We start from the raw sequence: 16317 nt of genomic DNA on the forward strand, positions 1-16317 counted from the left end.
AACATCCTCTCCACATTCACTCCATCCAGGCCTTTCACTATCCATTGATGAACTGTACACTGCAGGGGCCAGGAAGCGAGCGGGCAAGATCATCCCTGACCCCTCTCACCCTGGCCACAAACTCTTTGAATCACTTCCCTCTGGAAGGCAACTCCGGACTGTCAAAGCTGCCACAGCCAGACATAAAAACAGTTTTTATCCACGAGTAGTTGCTCTACTTAATAGCCAAAAATCTGTAGCCTCCCTTTGATCTCGAATTTTGTTGGTTCACATGTTGATCAACGGTATTTTATCATGAATGTTTTATTATTATTAATGTTTAGTGTTTACTGAGTCATTTGTAACTTTCACTGTGTGTCATGTTGTTACCTATGGGCGGAGTATCGAGGCAAATTCCTTGTTTGTGAGTACTTGGCCAATAAACTTACTTGTAAATTAAACTAGAAGTTAAACACACTAGGGAGAACGGAGTGATATCTTATGCTGATAAAGTCAGATAACAAGCGTGGGGAGGAGTTATTTAGTTTTATTTAGTTTGGTTTAGATATACAGCGCAGAAACAGGCTCTTCAGCCCATTGAATTCGCACCGACCCCCGATTCCTGCACATTAACACTATCCTACACATGGGATATATTTTTTATCATTGATACCAAGCCAATTAACCTACAAACATGTACATCTTGAGTGTGGGAGGAAACCCATGCAGGTCACAGGGAGAACTTATAAACTCCACACAGATGTTTAAAGAACGTCTTTCCCCTGACTCTCAGTCTGAAGAAGTGTCTCGACCCGAAATGTCAACTATTCTTTTTCTCCACAGATGCTGTCCGACCCGCTGAGTTATTCCAGCTTCCTAAGTTTATCTTGTATTATTTCATACGGCCCATAGCCCGTAACTCAAACCCGAGTCTCTGACGCCGTGCGAGCTGTGAGGCAGCAACTCTACCGCTGCACCACCGTGCCGCTTCTTGTGTAACATAAACAACGTGGGTGAAATAGACCTTAGCCAAAACCGTGACAGACTTACCCTCGATGACCAGCTGGTAGGTGATGTTGGTTCGACTGACTTGGTTTTCCACGCTACACGTGTAATAGCCAGAGTCTGATTTCTCTGCGTTCCAAATGATAAACGTTACATTCCCATCAGACAGGGACTGCCGTAGGTGAAAAAGTTACTTTTATAACAACTAAACCAGGTTCGCTTCTTAATAAACAGACACCACACAAACTGTTTGGTAGACCAGTTCAAAACTTTACTTAACATCGGCCGATGGAAGGGAGCGAGAATTCCAGCTAAGTGACCAATGTAGACACTCGACTGTCCTCGGTCCACTTCTCTGAACAACAGAATTACATTGCCTTAAATAGGGTTTTTTTTGTCCCCTTAGCACATTCCACAGACATTAATCATGTCAGAGGTACAGGAAAAGGTTTCCACAGATTGCATCACATCAAAGGCCTTTTGTTTACATGGTACAAGATATACTAAAAACATTGGCCATTTGCTTTATTGCCTCTTGCTTCAAAGATTTGACCAGCTATCTCTCTAGCTTCTCCTCTGCCTGTCACTTGGGAGACAGTGTTATAGGATTTATTATCTCACACACCCACAACCTAAGGCAAGCCTAATTTGACACTAAATATAAGCTGTAAGCTAGCCCAGAAACCAATTTAATATCTTCTTATATTTTTAACTAAAATTCGGCTTCATCATTCCATCCTTTTATCAAAATTTTGATAACAACTACAGTCCTTCCTGAGTACATACGAAAGACCATAAGCATCTCATCAGACAAATTAATAGTACACTAGTAGCACAATCAATTCATAGTGGACAATCGTTTCACAAGTCCCTCCAAACATTTTAAATGGCCAACAACCTCCCGTAGGCTCACTGGGAGGACAACTCCTTCTCTGCTCCACAGAATGGAAGTCGCTCTCCCTCTCTGCACCTTGTAGATCAGCACAGCCGTGTGGTTCTCAGGGTTATAATCACAGGAGATGGATGGTGCGGAGAGTCAATGAACCAAGACACAAACGCCCTTTTTTAGACCTCAAGTATACAAAAGTAATTCCAGATTTATGAAAGGGATCAACAAGAGTCGCTGCCTCAAAATGACAGCCGGCATCATCAGAGACCCACAACACCCTGGCCATGCTCCTTTGCCTTCTGAAGAGGTAGAGGTGTTGGCCTGCTTTCTTGGTCCTTGCTGCGATATGGGTGGTCCAGGATGAGACACTGGTGATATTTACCCCTCCGTGCTTAACATTTTCAACCATCTCTACTTCGGCGCCATAATTGCATCCTGGGGTACGTGAACCGCTTCCATTCTGAACTTGATCACTAGTTCCTTTATCCTGCTGACATTGAGAGAAAGGTTGTTGTCTTGGTACCAAGTCACGAGGTTCTCACCCCCATCTCTCCCACACCCCATTTAGGACGATGCCCTCTCGGTTAGGTGGACACTTCACAAACATCTCCCACAATATAATGATTCACATTTCTCAGCCACCATCTGCCATCAGCCTGATTATATTCTTTTCATGTCTATTAATGGGGATGGGAGATTGAAACCTGCACGTGGTCCACCCTGTTTCGACTAAAGCAATCAACCCAACCTGTATATACAAATGATCAAATAGCACAAGTTGTCCTACAACTTTAGTCTGTGCACCCATACGCAAGAAGAAGATGATGTCTATTAGTGACATTCCATTGACGCTATCTATACCATGCTGCCTCGGCAAGGCCACCAGTATTGCGTACAGTTTTGGTCTCCAAATCTGAGGAAGGACATTATTGCCATAGAGGGAGTGCAGAGACGGTTCACAGACTGATTCCTGGGATGTCAGGACTGTCTTATGAAGAAAGACTGGATAGACTTGGTTTATACTCTCTAGAATTTAGGAGATTGAGAGGGGATCTTATAGAAACTTACAAAATTCTTAAGGGGTTGGACAGGCTAGATGCAGCAAGATTGTTCCCGATGTTAGGGAAGTCCAGGACAAGGGGTCACAGCTTAAGGATAAGGGGGAAATCCTTTAAAACCGAGATGAGAAGAACTTTTTTCACACAGAGAGTGGTGAATCTCTGGAACTCTCTGCCACAGAGGGTAGTTGAGGCCACAGTTCATTGGCTATATTTAAGAGGGAGTTAGATGTGGCCCTTGTGGCTAAGGGGATCAGGGGGTATGGAGAGAAGGCAGGTACGGGATACTGAGTTGGATGATCAGCCATGATCATATTGAATGGCGGTGCAGGCTCGAAGGGCCGAATGGCCTACTCCTGCACCTAATTTCTATGTTTCTATGTTTCTATGTATCATCAAAGACTAGTCTAACCCTGGAGTCTAATCCTTCTCACATCTGAAATGATGTACATAAATGTGAAACGCCAATCTCCAGATTCAGGGACAGTTTCTTCCCAGCTGTTATCAAGCAACTGAACCATCCTATCACCATCCAGAATGATCCTGAGCTACCATCTACCTCTTTGGAGACCCTCAGACTGTCTTTATTCGGACTTTACTAGACTTTCTCTCGCACTAAACTTTATTCCATTCATCCTGTAAGTGTACACTGCAGACTGCTTGATTGTAATTATGTATAGTCTTTCGGTTGACTGGATAGTGTGGCAGTCCCAGGGGGGTAGGCCACTCCTTGGATCATCCCCCTTGCTGATTGGTCTGCCACAGGGTTTCCAGAGCACCCTTGTGTGTGTGTGTGTGCTCTCACTGTGTGATTCAATGCTACTGTTTGAACCTGCCCGGCTAATCGACTTTTCACTATGTCACTTGGGTATCTTATAAGCCAGCTTTTTAGGGGGCGCCGTTGAGTATGGCTGCCCTGCCAGCAGCTGTAGTCCTTTCACACTTTTTTTTTATTTGTAGTGGGTTTTTTTTAATATATATTTTATTTTATTAGAAGTAAGCACAGTCATATGGCACCAAAGTGCCTAATATATATTTTCATAATACATTTTATGTACAACTTTTTTTTTTTTGTTACATTGAAAAAAGATGAGAATAAGAAAAAGAAGTTAGATAGTAATGGATAGAAAGATGTGAAATATATAGTGTGTGAAGAAAGAAAACGAGTAAATGAAGAAAGTTGAGTGAGAAAATAGTGAAAAGAAAAGGAGATCATTATTTATAGTCTTGACCAACCCTCGTCCAGTCCTGAAACAGTTATTTTTTACAATTGTGTTGCACCATATGATTCCAAAAAAACGACGAATGGAGACCAACTCGTTATGAATTGGTCTGATTTATCCATTAGGAGGAATCGCATTTCCTCAAGATGAGCGGTGTCCAACATACTTGCAATCCACATTTTAAGCGTTGGTATTGATGTACCCTTCCAAAATTTAAGTATTAATTTTTTTGCTATTATTAAACCATAGTTAAGGAATAGATTTTGAGACGTGTTCAATTTATTCCCATCTTCCATTACACCAAATATAATCATTTCAGTATTAGGTTCCATTCTTGTCTTGAATAATTTTGTAAGTATTTCAAAAATATCATTCCAAAATCTATAAAGTTTTATGCAGGAAACTAAGGAGTCTGTTATAGCTGCCTTTTGGGCTAGACATTTATCACAAGTGGCGGATATATTTGGATAAAATTTGTTCAATCTTGTTTTTGTAGTGTTAAAAGTGTTTGTTTTGGAGGTCTTCTAGTCTTTTATGTGGTGGGCGGGGGAGGAGAAACTTTATTTCCTAGTCCCTACCTGGTCGGAGAGGCGGCTTCCCTCCGAGCTCCTTCTCCGCCCTCTCCTCTCGGCCTACCAACGGACTGGAGCGGCGTTTCCTGTCGGGACCGGCCAGAACCCCAGCTTCGGCGGCGGCACAGCACCGGGACACCATCACGGAGCGGGCGATGGCCTACACGGGTCGCCGTGCGGTAAGCTCCGGAATGCTGTGACCGCCGACTCCAACTTCCGAAGAGCTGTGGCTGCGGGCGTCCAGCCGCGGGCAGCCGGCGCTTGATTTAAAACTTCGTGGAGCCTGGGATCCGAGAGCTCCAGAGTCAGCGCGGCCTGAGGACTTCCGGAGCCACGGTCTCCGGGGAGGAAGCGGCCGCTCCAGACATTCCAAGCCGCTGAGGTGTGTTCACCCGACACCCCTCCTCCTGTACTCCAAGGAATAGAGTTCCAGCTGCTCAACCTCTCCCTAAAGCTCATATCCTCGAGACCTGGCAACATCCTCGTACATCCTCTGTGTACCCATTTCAACTTGACAACATCTTTCCTGTAACATGGTGCCCAGAACTCAACACAATAGTCTAAAATGCAGCCTCACCAATGTAACTGCAACATGACCTCCCAACTTCTATACTCAATACTCTGACCGTTGAAGGACAATGTGCCAAAAGCCTTTTTGACCACCCCATCTCCACCTTCAACAAACTATGTACCTGTCCTCCTCGATCTCTATGCTCTATGATGTATACTTGAACTAAACTTAACTTACAGTAATTGAGCTTCAAGGCAATTAATACAGTAAAAAAAAAATTCATGCTTGGAAAATGTCGACTCAGCACACTGTCACCATTTCATTTAAATTAATAATTAAGGAGAAAAAAAGTTGTTCGGCACGGACTTGTAGGGCCGAGATGGCCTGTTTCCGTGCTGTAATTGTTATATGGTTATATGGTTATAATTACAAACCCTCTGGTTACTTACCAATGACGTCAAGAGTTAGAATTCTGGTCCTCTGTGGGTCTAAGTCCACCGTCATTTTATAGTGGCCATTGTCTGCTTTACCAACATCTTTTAATTGAAAGGATCCATCTGATCTATCAACTTTAATTCGATTCTTGTAGTTTTCATATATGATTATATTTCCTTCTTGCATGCCCATAACGTGTAGATTCCTGTTAGAAACCGAGAAGTCCCAGTGCAAGTTTTTGAATTTATTATCAGTTCCGGGGAATGGAATAGAGGAGCCTGTGGCAGCCAGCATCCTGTCACTTGTCCACTGAGCTGCAAAACAATGAATTAATTCAAACAGTATCACACCTGAGATATGTAGGAAGGAACTGCAGATGCTGGTTTAAACCGAAGATTGACACAAAAAGCTGGAGTAACTCGGCGAGTCAGACAGCATCCCTGGAGAGAAGGAATAGGTGACATTTCGTGTCTCGCCAATTCTTCAGACTCGAGTCTGAAGAAGGGTCTCGACCCGAAACATCACCTATTCCTTTTCCCCAGTGATGCAGTCTGAGCCCTTGAGTTACTCCTGGTTTTTGTGCCACATCTGACATAGATGAACACATCATACACATGGATGTACAGTGTTTACCTTAGCTACCACACAGTACTAACGGTAAAGAAAGTGTATAGTATGCTTCCACATTGGTTGGGGCATTGAATATAAGAGGCATGAAGTCAGCTTGCAACTTTATAAAACCATTGTCAGTCCACATTTGGAGTATTTAATGCAGTTCTAGTCGCTCCTTGTACAGGAAGATTATGGAGGTTTTCGAGGGAGTGCAGAAGAGATTTACCACAATGGTGACTGGATTAGAGAGTATTAGCTATGTGGCGAGATTGGACAAACTTAGATTATTTTCTATGGCACGTCAGAGGTTAAGGAGAGACCCAATTGAAGTATCTAAAATAGTAAGAGGCATTGATAGGGTCGACAGTCAGAACTTTTATCCCCCAGCATGGAGATGTCAAAGTCTAGAGGACGTAGATTTAAGGTGGAAGGGGCAAAGTCAAAAAGAGACTTGACCAAGTGGGACCATTGGGTCCCGTCCCTTTAACGTACGGTTGTGTGGTGGTGGGGGGGGGGGGGGGGGGGGGGGGGAGACGGCCTGCGGCTTCACAAACACAACACTAATCACTCCCCCCCCACACACACACACACACACACACGAACCACCCCCTCACGCACACACTAACCACCCCCCTTTGTATCATATTCATATTATTAATTCGCTTCTTTTAAAATAGAGAGAGTACAGAGGAGATTTACTAGAATGTTGCCTGGGTTTCAACAACTAAGTTACAGAGATAGGTTGAATAAGTTAGGTCTTTATTCTCTGGAGCGCAGAAGGTTAAGGGGGGACCTGACCCCTCTAACCCTGGCCACAAACTCTTTGAATCACTTCCCTCTGGAAGGCAACTCCGGACTGTCAAAGCTGCCACAGCCAGACATAAAAACAGTTTTTATCCACGAGTATTTGCTCTACTGAATTGCCAAAAATCTGTAGCCTCCCTTTGATCTCGAATTTTGTTGGTTCACATGTTGATCAACGGTGTTTTATCATGAATGTTTTATTATTATTAATGTTTAGTTTTTTCTGAGTCATTTGTAACTTTCACTGTGTGTCATGTTGTTACCTATGGGCGGAGGAATAAGGCAAATTCCTTGTTTGTGAATACTTGGCCAATAAACTTACTTACTTATAAATTAAACTAGAAGTTAAACACACTAGGGAGAACAGAGTGATATCTTATGCTGATAAAGTCAGATAACAAGCGTGGGGAGGAATTATTTAGTTTTATTTAGTTTGGTTTAGATATACAGCGCAGAAAGAGGCTCTTCAGCCCATTGAATTCGCACCGACCCCTGATTCCTGCACATTAACACTATCCTACACATGGGATATATTTTTTAACATTGATACCAAGCCAATTAACCTACAAACATGTACATCTTGAGTGTGGGAGGAAACCCATGCAGGTCACAGGGAGAACTTATAAACTCCACACAGATGTTTAAGGAAGTCTTTCCCCTGACTCTCAGTCTGAAGAAGTGTCTCGACCCGAAATGTCAACTATTCTTTTTCTCCACAGATGCTGTCCGACCCGCTGAGTTATTCCAGCTTCCTAAGTTTATCTTGTATTATTTCATACGGCCCATAGCCCGTAACTCAAACCCGAGTCTCTGACGCCGTGCGAGCTGTGAGGCAGCAACTCTACCGCTGCACCACCGTGCCGCTTCTTGTGTAACATAAACAACGTGGGTGAAATAGACCTTTGCCAATACCGTGACAGACTTACCCTCGATGACCAGCTGGTAGGTGATGTTGGTTGGACTGACTTGGTTTTCCACGCTACACGTGTAATAGCCAGAGTCTGATTTCTCTGCGTTCCAAATGATAAACGTTACATTCCCATCAGACAGGGACTGCCGTGGGCTCACTGGGAGGACAACTCCTTCTCTGCTCCACAGAATGGAAGTCGCTCTCCCTCTCTGCACCTTGTAGATCAGCACAGCCGTGTGGTTCTCAGGGTTATAATCACAGGAGATGGATGGTGTGGAGAGTCAATGAGCCAAGACACAAACGCCCTTTTTTAGACCTCAAGTATACAAAAGTAATTCCAGATTTATGAAAGGGATCAAGAAGAGTCGCTGCCTCAAAATGACAGCCGGCATCATCAGAGACCCACAACACCCTGGCCACGCTCCTTTGCCTTCTGAAGAGGTAGAGGTGTTGGCCTGCTTTCTTGGTCCTTGCTGCGATATGGGTGGTCCAGGATGAGACACTGGTGATATTTACCCCTCCGTGCGTAACATTTTCAACCATCTCTACTTCGGCGCCATAATTGCATCCTGGGGTATGTGAACCGCTTCCTTACTGAACTTCATCACTAGTTCCTTTATCCTGCTGACATTGAGAGAAAGGTTGTTGTCTTGGTACCAAGTCACGAGGTTCTCACCCCCATCTCTCCCACACCCCATTTAGGACGATGCCCTCTCGGTTAGGTGGACACTTGTCAAACATCTCCCACAATATAATGATTCACATTTCTCAGCCACCATCCGCCATCAGCCTGATTATATTCTTTTCATGTCTATTGATGGGGATGGGAGATTGAAACCTGCACGTGGTCCACCCTGTTTCGACTAAAGCAATCAACCCAACCTGTATATACAAATGATCAAATAGCACAAGCTGTCCTACAACTTTAGTCTGTGCACCCATACGCAAGAAGAAGATGATGTCTATTAGTGACATTCCATTGACGCTATCTATACCATGCTGCCTCGGCAAGGCCACCAGTATTGCGTACAGTTTTGGTCTCCAAATCTGAGGAAGGACATTATTGCCATAGAGGGAGTGCAGAGACGGTTCACAGACTGATTCCTGGGATGTCAGGACTGTCTTATGAAGAAAGACTGGATAGACTTGGTTTATACTCTCTAGAATTTAGGAGATTGAGAGGGGATCTTATAGAAACTTACAAAATTCTTAAGGGGTTGGACAGGCTAGATGCAGGAAGATTGTTCCCGATGTTAGGGAAGTCCAGGACAAGGGGTCACAGCTTAAGGATAAGGGGGAAATCCTTTAAAACCGAGATGAGAAGAACTTTTTCACACAGAGAGTGGTGAATCTGTGGAACTCTCTGCCACAGAGGGTAGTTGAGGCCACTTCATTGGCTATACTTAAGAGGGAGTTAGATGTGGCCCTTGTGGCTAAGGGGATCAGGGGGTATGGAGAGAAGGCAGGTACGGGATACTGAGTTGGATGATCAGCCATGATCATATTGAATGGCGGTGCAGGCTCGAAGGGCCGAATGGCCTACTCCTGCACCTAATTTTTATGTTTCTATGTTTCTATGTATCATCAAAGACTAGTCTAACCCTGGAGTCTAATCCTTCTCACATCTGAAATGATGTACATAAATGTGAAACGCCAATCTCCAGATTCAGGGACAGTTTCTTCCCAGCTGTTATCAAGCAACTGGACCATCCTATCACCACCCAGAATGGTCCTGAGCTACCATCTACCTCTTTGGAGACCCTCAGAATGTCTTTATTCGGACTTTACTAGACTTTCTCTTGCACTAAACTTTGTTCCATTCATCCTGTAAGTGTACACTGCAGACTGCTTGATTGTAATTATGTATAGCCTTTCGGTTGACTGGATAGTGTGGCGGTCCCTGGGGGGTAGGCCACTCCTTGGATCATCCCCCTTGCCGATTGGTCTGCCACAGGGTTTCCAGAGCACCCTTGTGTGTGTGTGTGTGCTCTCGCTGTGTGATTAAACGCTACTGTTTGAACCTGCCCGGCTAATCAACTTTTCACTATGCCACTTGGGTATCTTATAAGCCAGCTTTTTAGGGGGCGCCGTTGAGTATGGCTGCCCTGCCAGCAGCTGTAGTCCTTTCACCCTTTTCTTTTATTTGTAGTGTTTTTTGTTTTTTTTTATATTTTATTTTATTAGAAGTAAGCACAGTCATATGGCACCAAAGTGCCTAATATATATTTTCATAATACATTTTATGTACAACTTCTTTTTTTTTTGTTACATTGAAAAAAGATGAGAATAAGAAAAATAAGTTAGATAGTAAAGTATAGAAAGATGTGAAATATATAGTATGTGAAGAAAGAAAACGAGTAAATGAAGAAAGTTGAGAGAGAAAATAGGGAAAAGAAAAGGAGATCATTATTTATAATCTTGACCAACCCTCGTCCAGTCCTGAAACAGTTATTTTTTACAATTGTGTTGCACCATATGATTCCAAAAAAACGACGAATGGAGACCAACTCGTTATGAATTGGTCTGATTTATCCATTAGGAGGAATCACATTTCCTCAAGATGAGCGGTGTCCAACATACTTGCAATCCACATTTTAAGCGTTGGTATTGATGTACCCTTCCAAAATTTAAGTATTAATTTTTTTGCTATTATTAAACCATAGTTAAGGAATAGATTTTGAGATGCGTTCAATTTATTCCCATCCTCCATTACACCAAATATAATCATTTCAGTATTAGGTTCCATTCTTGTCTTGAATAATTTTGTAAGTATTTCAAAAATATCATTCCAAAATCTATAAAGTTTTATGCAGGAAACTAAGGAGTCTGTTATAGATGCCTTTTGGGATAGACATTTATCACAAGTGGCGGATATATTTTGATAAAATTTGTTCAATCTTGTTTTTGTAGTGTTAAAAGTGTTTGTTTTGGAGGTCTTCTAGTCTTTTATGTGGTGGGCGGGGGAGGAGAAACTTTATTTCCTAGCCCCTACCTGGTCGGAGAGGGGGTTTCCCTCCGAGCTCCTTCTTCGCCCTCTCCTCTCGGCCTACCAACGGACTGGAGCGGCGTTTCCTGTCCTGTCGGGACCGGCCAGAACCCCAGCTTCGGCGGCGGCACAGCACTGGGACACCATCACGGAGCGGGCGATGGCCTGCCCGGGTCGCCGTGCGGTAAGCTCCGGAATGCTGTGACCGCCAACTCCAACTTCCGAAGAGCTGTGGCTGCGGGCGTCCAGCCGCGGGCAGGCGGCGCTCGATTTAAAACTTCGTGGAGCCTGGGATCCGAGAGCTCCAGAGTCAGCGCGGCCTGAGAACTTCTGGAGCCGCGGTCTCCGGGGAGGAAGCGGCCGCTCCAGACATTCCAAGCCGCTGAGGTTTGTTCACCCGACACCCCTCCTCCTGTACTCCAAGGAATAGAGTTCCAGCTGCTCAACCTCTCCCTAAAGCTCATATCTTCGAGACCTGATAACATCCTCGTACATCCTCTGTGTAGATAATATATATAAGCAACTGGATAAACAGGGTCTGATTAGGAACAGTCAACATGGATTTGTGCCTGGAAGGTCATGTTTGACTAATCTTCTTGAATTTTTTGTAGATGTTACTCTGGAAATTGATGAGGGTAAAGCAGTGGATGTTGGGTATATGGACTTCAGTAAGGCCTTTGACAAGGTTCCTCATGGAAGATTATTTAAGAAGGTTCAATGGTTGGGTATTAATGGTGGAGTAGCAAGATGGATTCAACAGTGGCTGAATGGGAGATGCCAGAGAGTAATGGTGGATGGTTGTTTGTCAGGTTGGAGGCCAGTGACGAGTGGGGTGCCACAGGGATCTGTGTTGGGTCCACTGTTGTTTGTCATGTACATCAATGATCTGGATGATGGTGTGGTAAATTGGATTAGTAAGTATGCAGATGATACTAAGATAGGTGGGGTTGCGGGTAATGAAGTAGAGTTTCAAAGTCTACAGAGAGATTTATGCCAGTTGGAAGAGTGGGCTGAAAGATGGCAGATGGAGTTTAATGCTGATAAGTGTGAGGTGCTACATCTTGGCAGGACAAATCAAAATAGGACGTACATGGTAAATGGTAGGGAATTGAAGAATGTAGGTGAACAGAGGGATCTGGGAATAACTGTGCACAGTTCCCTGAAAGTGGAATCTCATGTGGATAGGGTGGTAAAGAAAGCTTTTGGTGTGCTGGCCTTTATAAATCAGAGCATTGAGTATAGAAGTTGGGATGTAATGTTAAAATTGTACAAGGCATTGGTGAGCCAATTCTGGAGTATGGTGTACAATTTTGGTCGCCTAATTATAGGAAGGATGTCAACAAAATAGAGAGAGTACAGAGGAGATTTACTAGAATGTTGCCTGGGTTTCAGCAACTAAGTTACAGAGAAAGGTTGAACAAGTTAGGGCTTTATTCTTTGGAGCGCAGAAGGTTAAGGGGGGACTTGATAGAGGTTTTTAAAAATGATGAGAGGGATAGACAGAGTTGATGTGGAAAAGCTTTTCCCACTGAGAGTAGGGAAGATTCAAACAAGGGGACATGAGTTGAGAATTAAGGGACTGAAGTTTAGGGGTAACATGAGGGGGAACTTCTTTACTCAGAGAGTGGTAGCTGTGTGGAATGAGCTTCCAGTGAAGGTGATGGAGGCAGGTTCGTTTTTATCATTTAAAAATAAATTGGATAGTTATATGGATGGGAAGGGAATGGAGGGTTATGGTCTGAGCGCAGGTATATGGGACTAGGGGAGATTATGTGTTCGGCACGGACTAGAAGGGTCGAGATGGCCTGTTTCCGTGCTGTAATTGTTATATGGTTATTTATATGGTTACCCATTTCAACTTGACAGCATCTTTCCTGTAACATGGTGCCCAGAACTCAACACAATAGTCTAAAATGCAGCCTCACCAATGCAACTGCAACATGACCTCCCAACTTCTATACTCAATACTCTGACCGTTGAAGGACAATGTGCCAAAAGCCTTTTTGACCACCGCATCTCCACCTTCAACAAACTATGTACCTGTTCTCCTCGATCTCTATGCTCTATGATGTATACTTGAACTAAAGTTAACTTACAGTAATTGAGCTTCAAGGCAATTAACACAGTAAAAAAAAAATCATGCTGGGAAAATGTCGACTCAGCACACTGTCACCATTTCATTTAAATTAATAATTAAGGGGAAAAAAAGTTGTTCGGCACGGACTTGTAGGGCCGAGATGGCCTGTTTCCATGCTGTAATTGTTATATGGTTATATGGTTATAATTACAAACCCTCTGGTTACTTACCAATAACGTCAAGAGTTAGAATTCTGGTCCTCTGTGGGTCTAAGTCCACAGTCATTTTATAGTGGCCACTGTCTGCTTTACCAACATCTCTTAATTGAAAGGATCCATCTGATCTGTCAACTTTAATTTGATTCTTGTAGTTTTCATATATGATTTTACTTCGGAGTCACGTGAGTGACTTCGTGAAGAACCCCGCTTCCACGCATGCGTGTCATATCGCTACACGCATTGCAACGAGTCACACAGGGGGAACGGCGTTCCCCAAGCGGGAGAATTTGAAAGTCGGGAACAGCAGGTAAGAGACTCTGCGTTTTCCCTTTTTTACTACTTACTTTTAGGTGGCTGCGGAAGCTGGCGGGGAGACCCGTGGAGGGCGAGCAGCCGGCAGCAGCAACAGCACGAGTTTCCCTGGAGGGGAACAACCTGTGCCCGACTTTGCTCCCGCACCGGCAAAATTCACCTCTCGGCCGGGTGGGAAGCAAAGTAAAGAAGTCCGTATGCCAGTCTCAAGCGAGACTGGCTTGGGACCAGTCGCTAGCAGCCAGCGCAGAGGCTGCGGGACAGACAGCACGGACCAGCGGTACCGGGGCTCGAAACGCTCAGCGAGTGCAGAGGCACTGATGGAGTAGGAACGGGACGTTGGGGACGAAAACCTTCTCCAAAAAGTAGGCACCGGGATAGGAACAGCCGGGTTTTTACCGGCTGCGGAACTGCCGCGAAGGACCAGGCCCGTGGATACCGGGGTCGGTCCGAGCGGCTCGAACCCGCAACGGAGGGAACGACGGTCACCAGCGGGAGAAGGAAAGTCGGGAACAGCAGGTAAGAGACCCTTCGTTTCCTTCCACTTACCTTCTAGGTGCAGACATGGACCGGGTCCATGTAAGCTGCAGAAGGCCGGTGGGAGAACCGCGGAGGAGTGGCAGCAGCAGCAGCAGCAGCGGCAGTCGGCAGTCGGCAGCGGCAGCGGCAGCAGCAGTGGCAGCCGGCAGCTGCAGGAGTACCGGCAGCTGCAGGAGTACTGACAGCTGCACGAGCACTGGCAGCGGCAGCAGCAGCAGTGGCAGCCGGCAGCTGCAGGAGCACTGACAGCTGCAGGGGCACTGGCAGCGGCAGGAGCAGCATGGGCACATCGATTCCCGGAGGAGGAAAACACCTGTGCCCAACTTCGCTCCAGCACGGTGAAAAAATTCATTTCTCAGCAGCAAAGGACTTTGCAGTTGACTGGCTGCAATCTACTACAAGGGACCAGTATGTGAGTACCAGGGTCGGTCCCAGTGGGGTTTTTTAGTTACAATGATCGCTTCTAGGCTTTTTGGCTAAGATTAAGTGTAGTATCTGTTCTTATCAGTTTAATATCTGATACGTCCCTTATCTAGGGACCATATATTAATAAAAACTATAGTAGCTGTTATCATCAGTTTTAATGTCTTATATGTCCTTTGTCTAAGGACCATATAAGTAGGAGTGCCCAGAATTGAGGGCATTAGAGTGGGGTTGACCGGCTGCAACGACTGGAAGGGACCAGTACCGTCAGTACGGGGGCGGGTCCCAGGGGTCTAAGATAAAGGAGCAGCCAGGAGCGCTGAGAGCGTTGGTGCCGGGTTTAAAGGAATAGATGGAAGCAGCTGTGCCAGTTATCCTCCACACCGGCCATATCCACTCCACGGAAGGAAGGACAATACTGGAGAAGGAGGACCATGGAACAGTGGGCAGCCAGCAGCAGCCAGCGGCACTTGGATCATCCGTAGTGGGATCAGCTGTGCCCGATGTCGGCCCCACACGGGCCAGCTCCATGCGGCCGAGCGGTAAGGCTAGACACAAATCAAACAAGGTCGTGGACTCAGAGGGTCCGACTTTGCATAAAACCGCCAGCAACCAGCGCCCGAGAGGGCTAGAGCGGGAAGAAGCGGTGTATGGAGCCTTGCTCCAACGTGATAAACCCACAGCAGTACCTTTTTGAGGGCTGCACAATGCTTCTACCCCATCAGAGGGGAGCACTGTGGGTCAGTTCTGGGTTGACTTGCAAGAGGGGTCCGCAGAACAAAAGACAAGTGGGCAGCAGTTAAGCCCACATGGGTACCCCGTGCGGGACCCTAGAGATCTCTAAAAAAAGAGTAGGCAGGACCCTGATGGGCCAGAGCCTGGTAATACAGCATCCCATGATCCTAACACAGCAGGGACTCTGCTGGACATGGTGGCTGATTACTTTAACCAAGTCAAACATGGGTAGACTTGGATCCAGGATGGCAATAGTATTACTATATGTCTGGCCACAAACGCCAACAGGGAAAAATTTACAGACACTGGCCAGACATCTGCCACCTGGCAACGGTGAGGCATTACAGGTGCCCAGTGTAAACCAATGCATTTGCCAGCACTGGGACCCCAAAAAATGCTACCATTTGCAAACAAAGAACCGTGAGTGGACAAAGCCAAGACACTGGGGCTCATCAAGGCCAGCGCAAGGGCCTATTTTGGAGCATGATACCGGCCACAGGCAACGCCATAAAAAATGTGGCTCATACCAGTGGCAGTGCTAGAAATCAATAACCCGCAGGATCCTTTTTTAGGGTATGGCCAGGGCGGCCACCCTGGAAGATGCGGAAACCTCAACCTCCCACACAACCCTGAACAAGAGATATCAAACCGGAACCTCCTTTTTAAAAAAAAAAAAAACAAAAAAAAAAACAAGGATACCATGGAGGTAGGTGGGTGGGGTTTCTTCTGTTTCAAATAGGGACCTACGATGGTAGGGGAGGTTACAACACTACAGTTATGTATGGTATATAATCACTACAGATTCATATAATCTCAGCAGTATTCAGGGTTATCGGATAAGATTTACTCATCCCAATAACCACAGTACAACATACACCAGAAGGGCATTTTGTCCTTACATAAAACCCACCTGGTCTACATAAATTGTACACAAAAGATGTGATTGAGCATACTTTTCATGGAACATTAGAATTGTATCAAACATATTTATTAAAATAAAAATAGAGTAGGGTTTGCAGGATTATCAT

At 45.1% G+C, this 16317-nt stretch overlaps 1 protein-coding gene and 1 pseudogene across 1 annotated transcript in view; one reads left to right on the forward strand and one right to left on the reverse strand.

The window, feature by feature from the left end:
- Window positions 1-6080, reverse strand: part of LOC129715296 (junctional adhesion molecule A-like) — a 38240-nt gene extending 32160 nt beyond the window's left edge. Inside the window, exon 1 of the mRNA XM_055665155.1 lies at window positions 5687-6080. Coding sequence (XP_055521130.1) covers window positions 5687-5966 — 280 coding nt within the window. The 5' untranslated portion in view covers window positions 5967-6080. The remainder of the gene's footprint in view (window positions 1-5686) is intronic.
- Window positions 6081-14587: 8507 nt separating this feature from the next.
- Window positions 14588-14757, forward strand: LOC129715297 (U2 spliceosomal RNA; annotated as a pseudogene).
- Window positions 14758-16317: the final 1560 nt, after the last annotated feature.

This window comes from Leucoraja erinacea, unplaced genomic scaffold (genome assembly GCF_028641065.1).
Source record: "Leucoraja erinacea ecotype New England unplaced genomic scaffold, Leri_hhj_1 Leri_1100S, whole genome shotgun sequence".
NCBI classification, from domain to species: Eukaryota; Metazoa; Chordata; class Chondrichthyes; order Rajiformes; family Rajidae; genus Leucoraja; species Leucoraja erinaceus.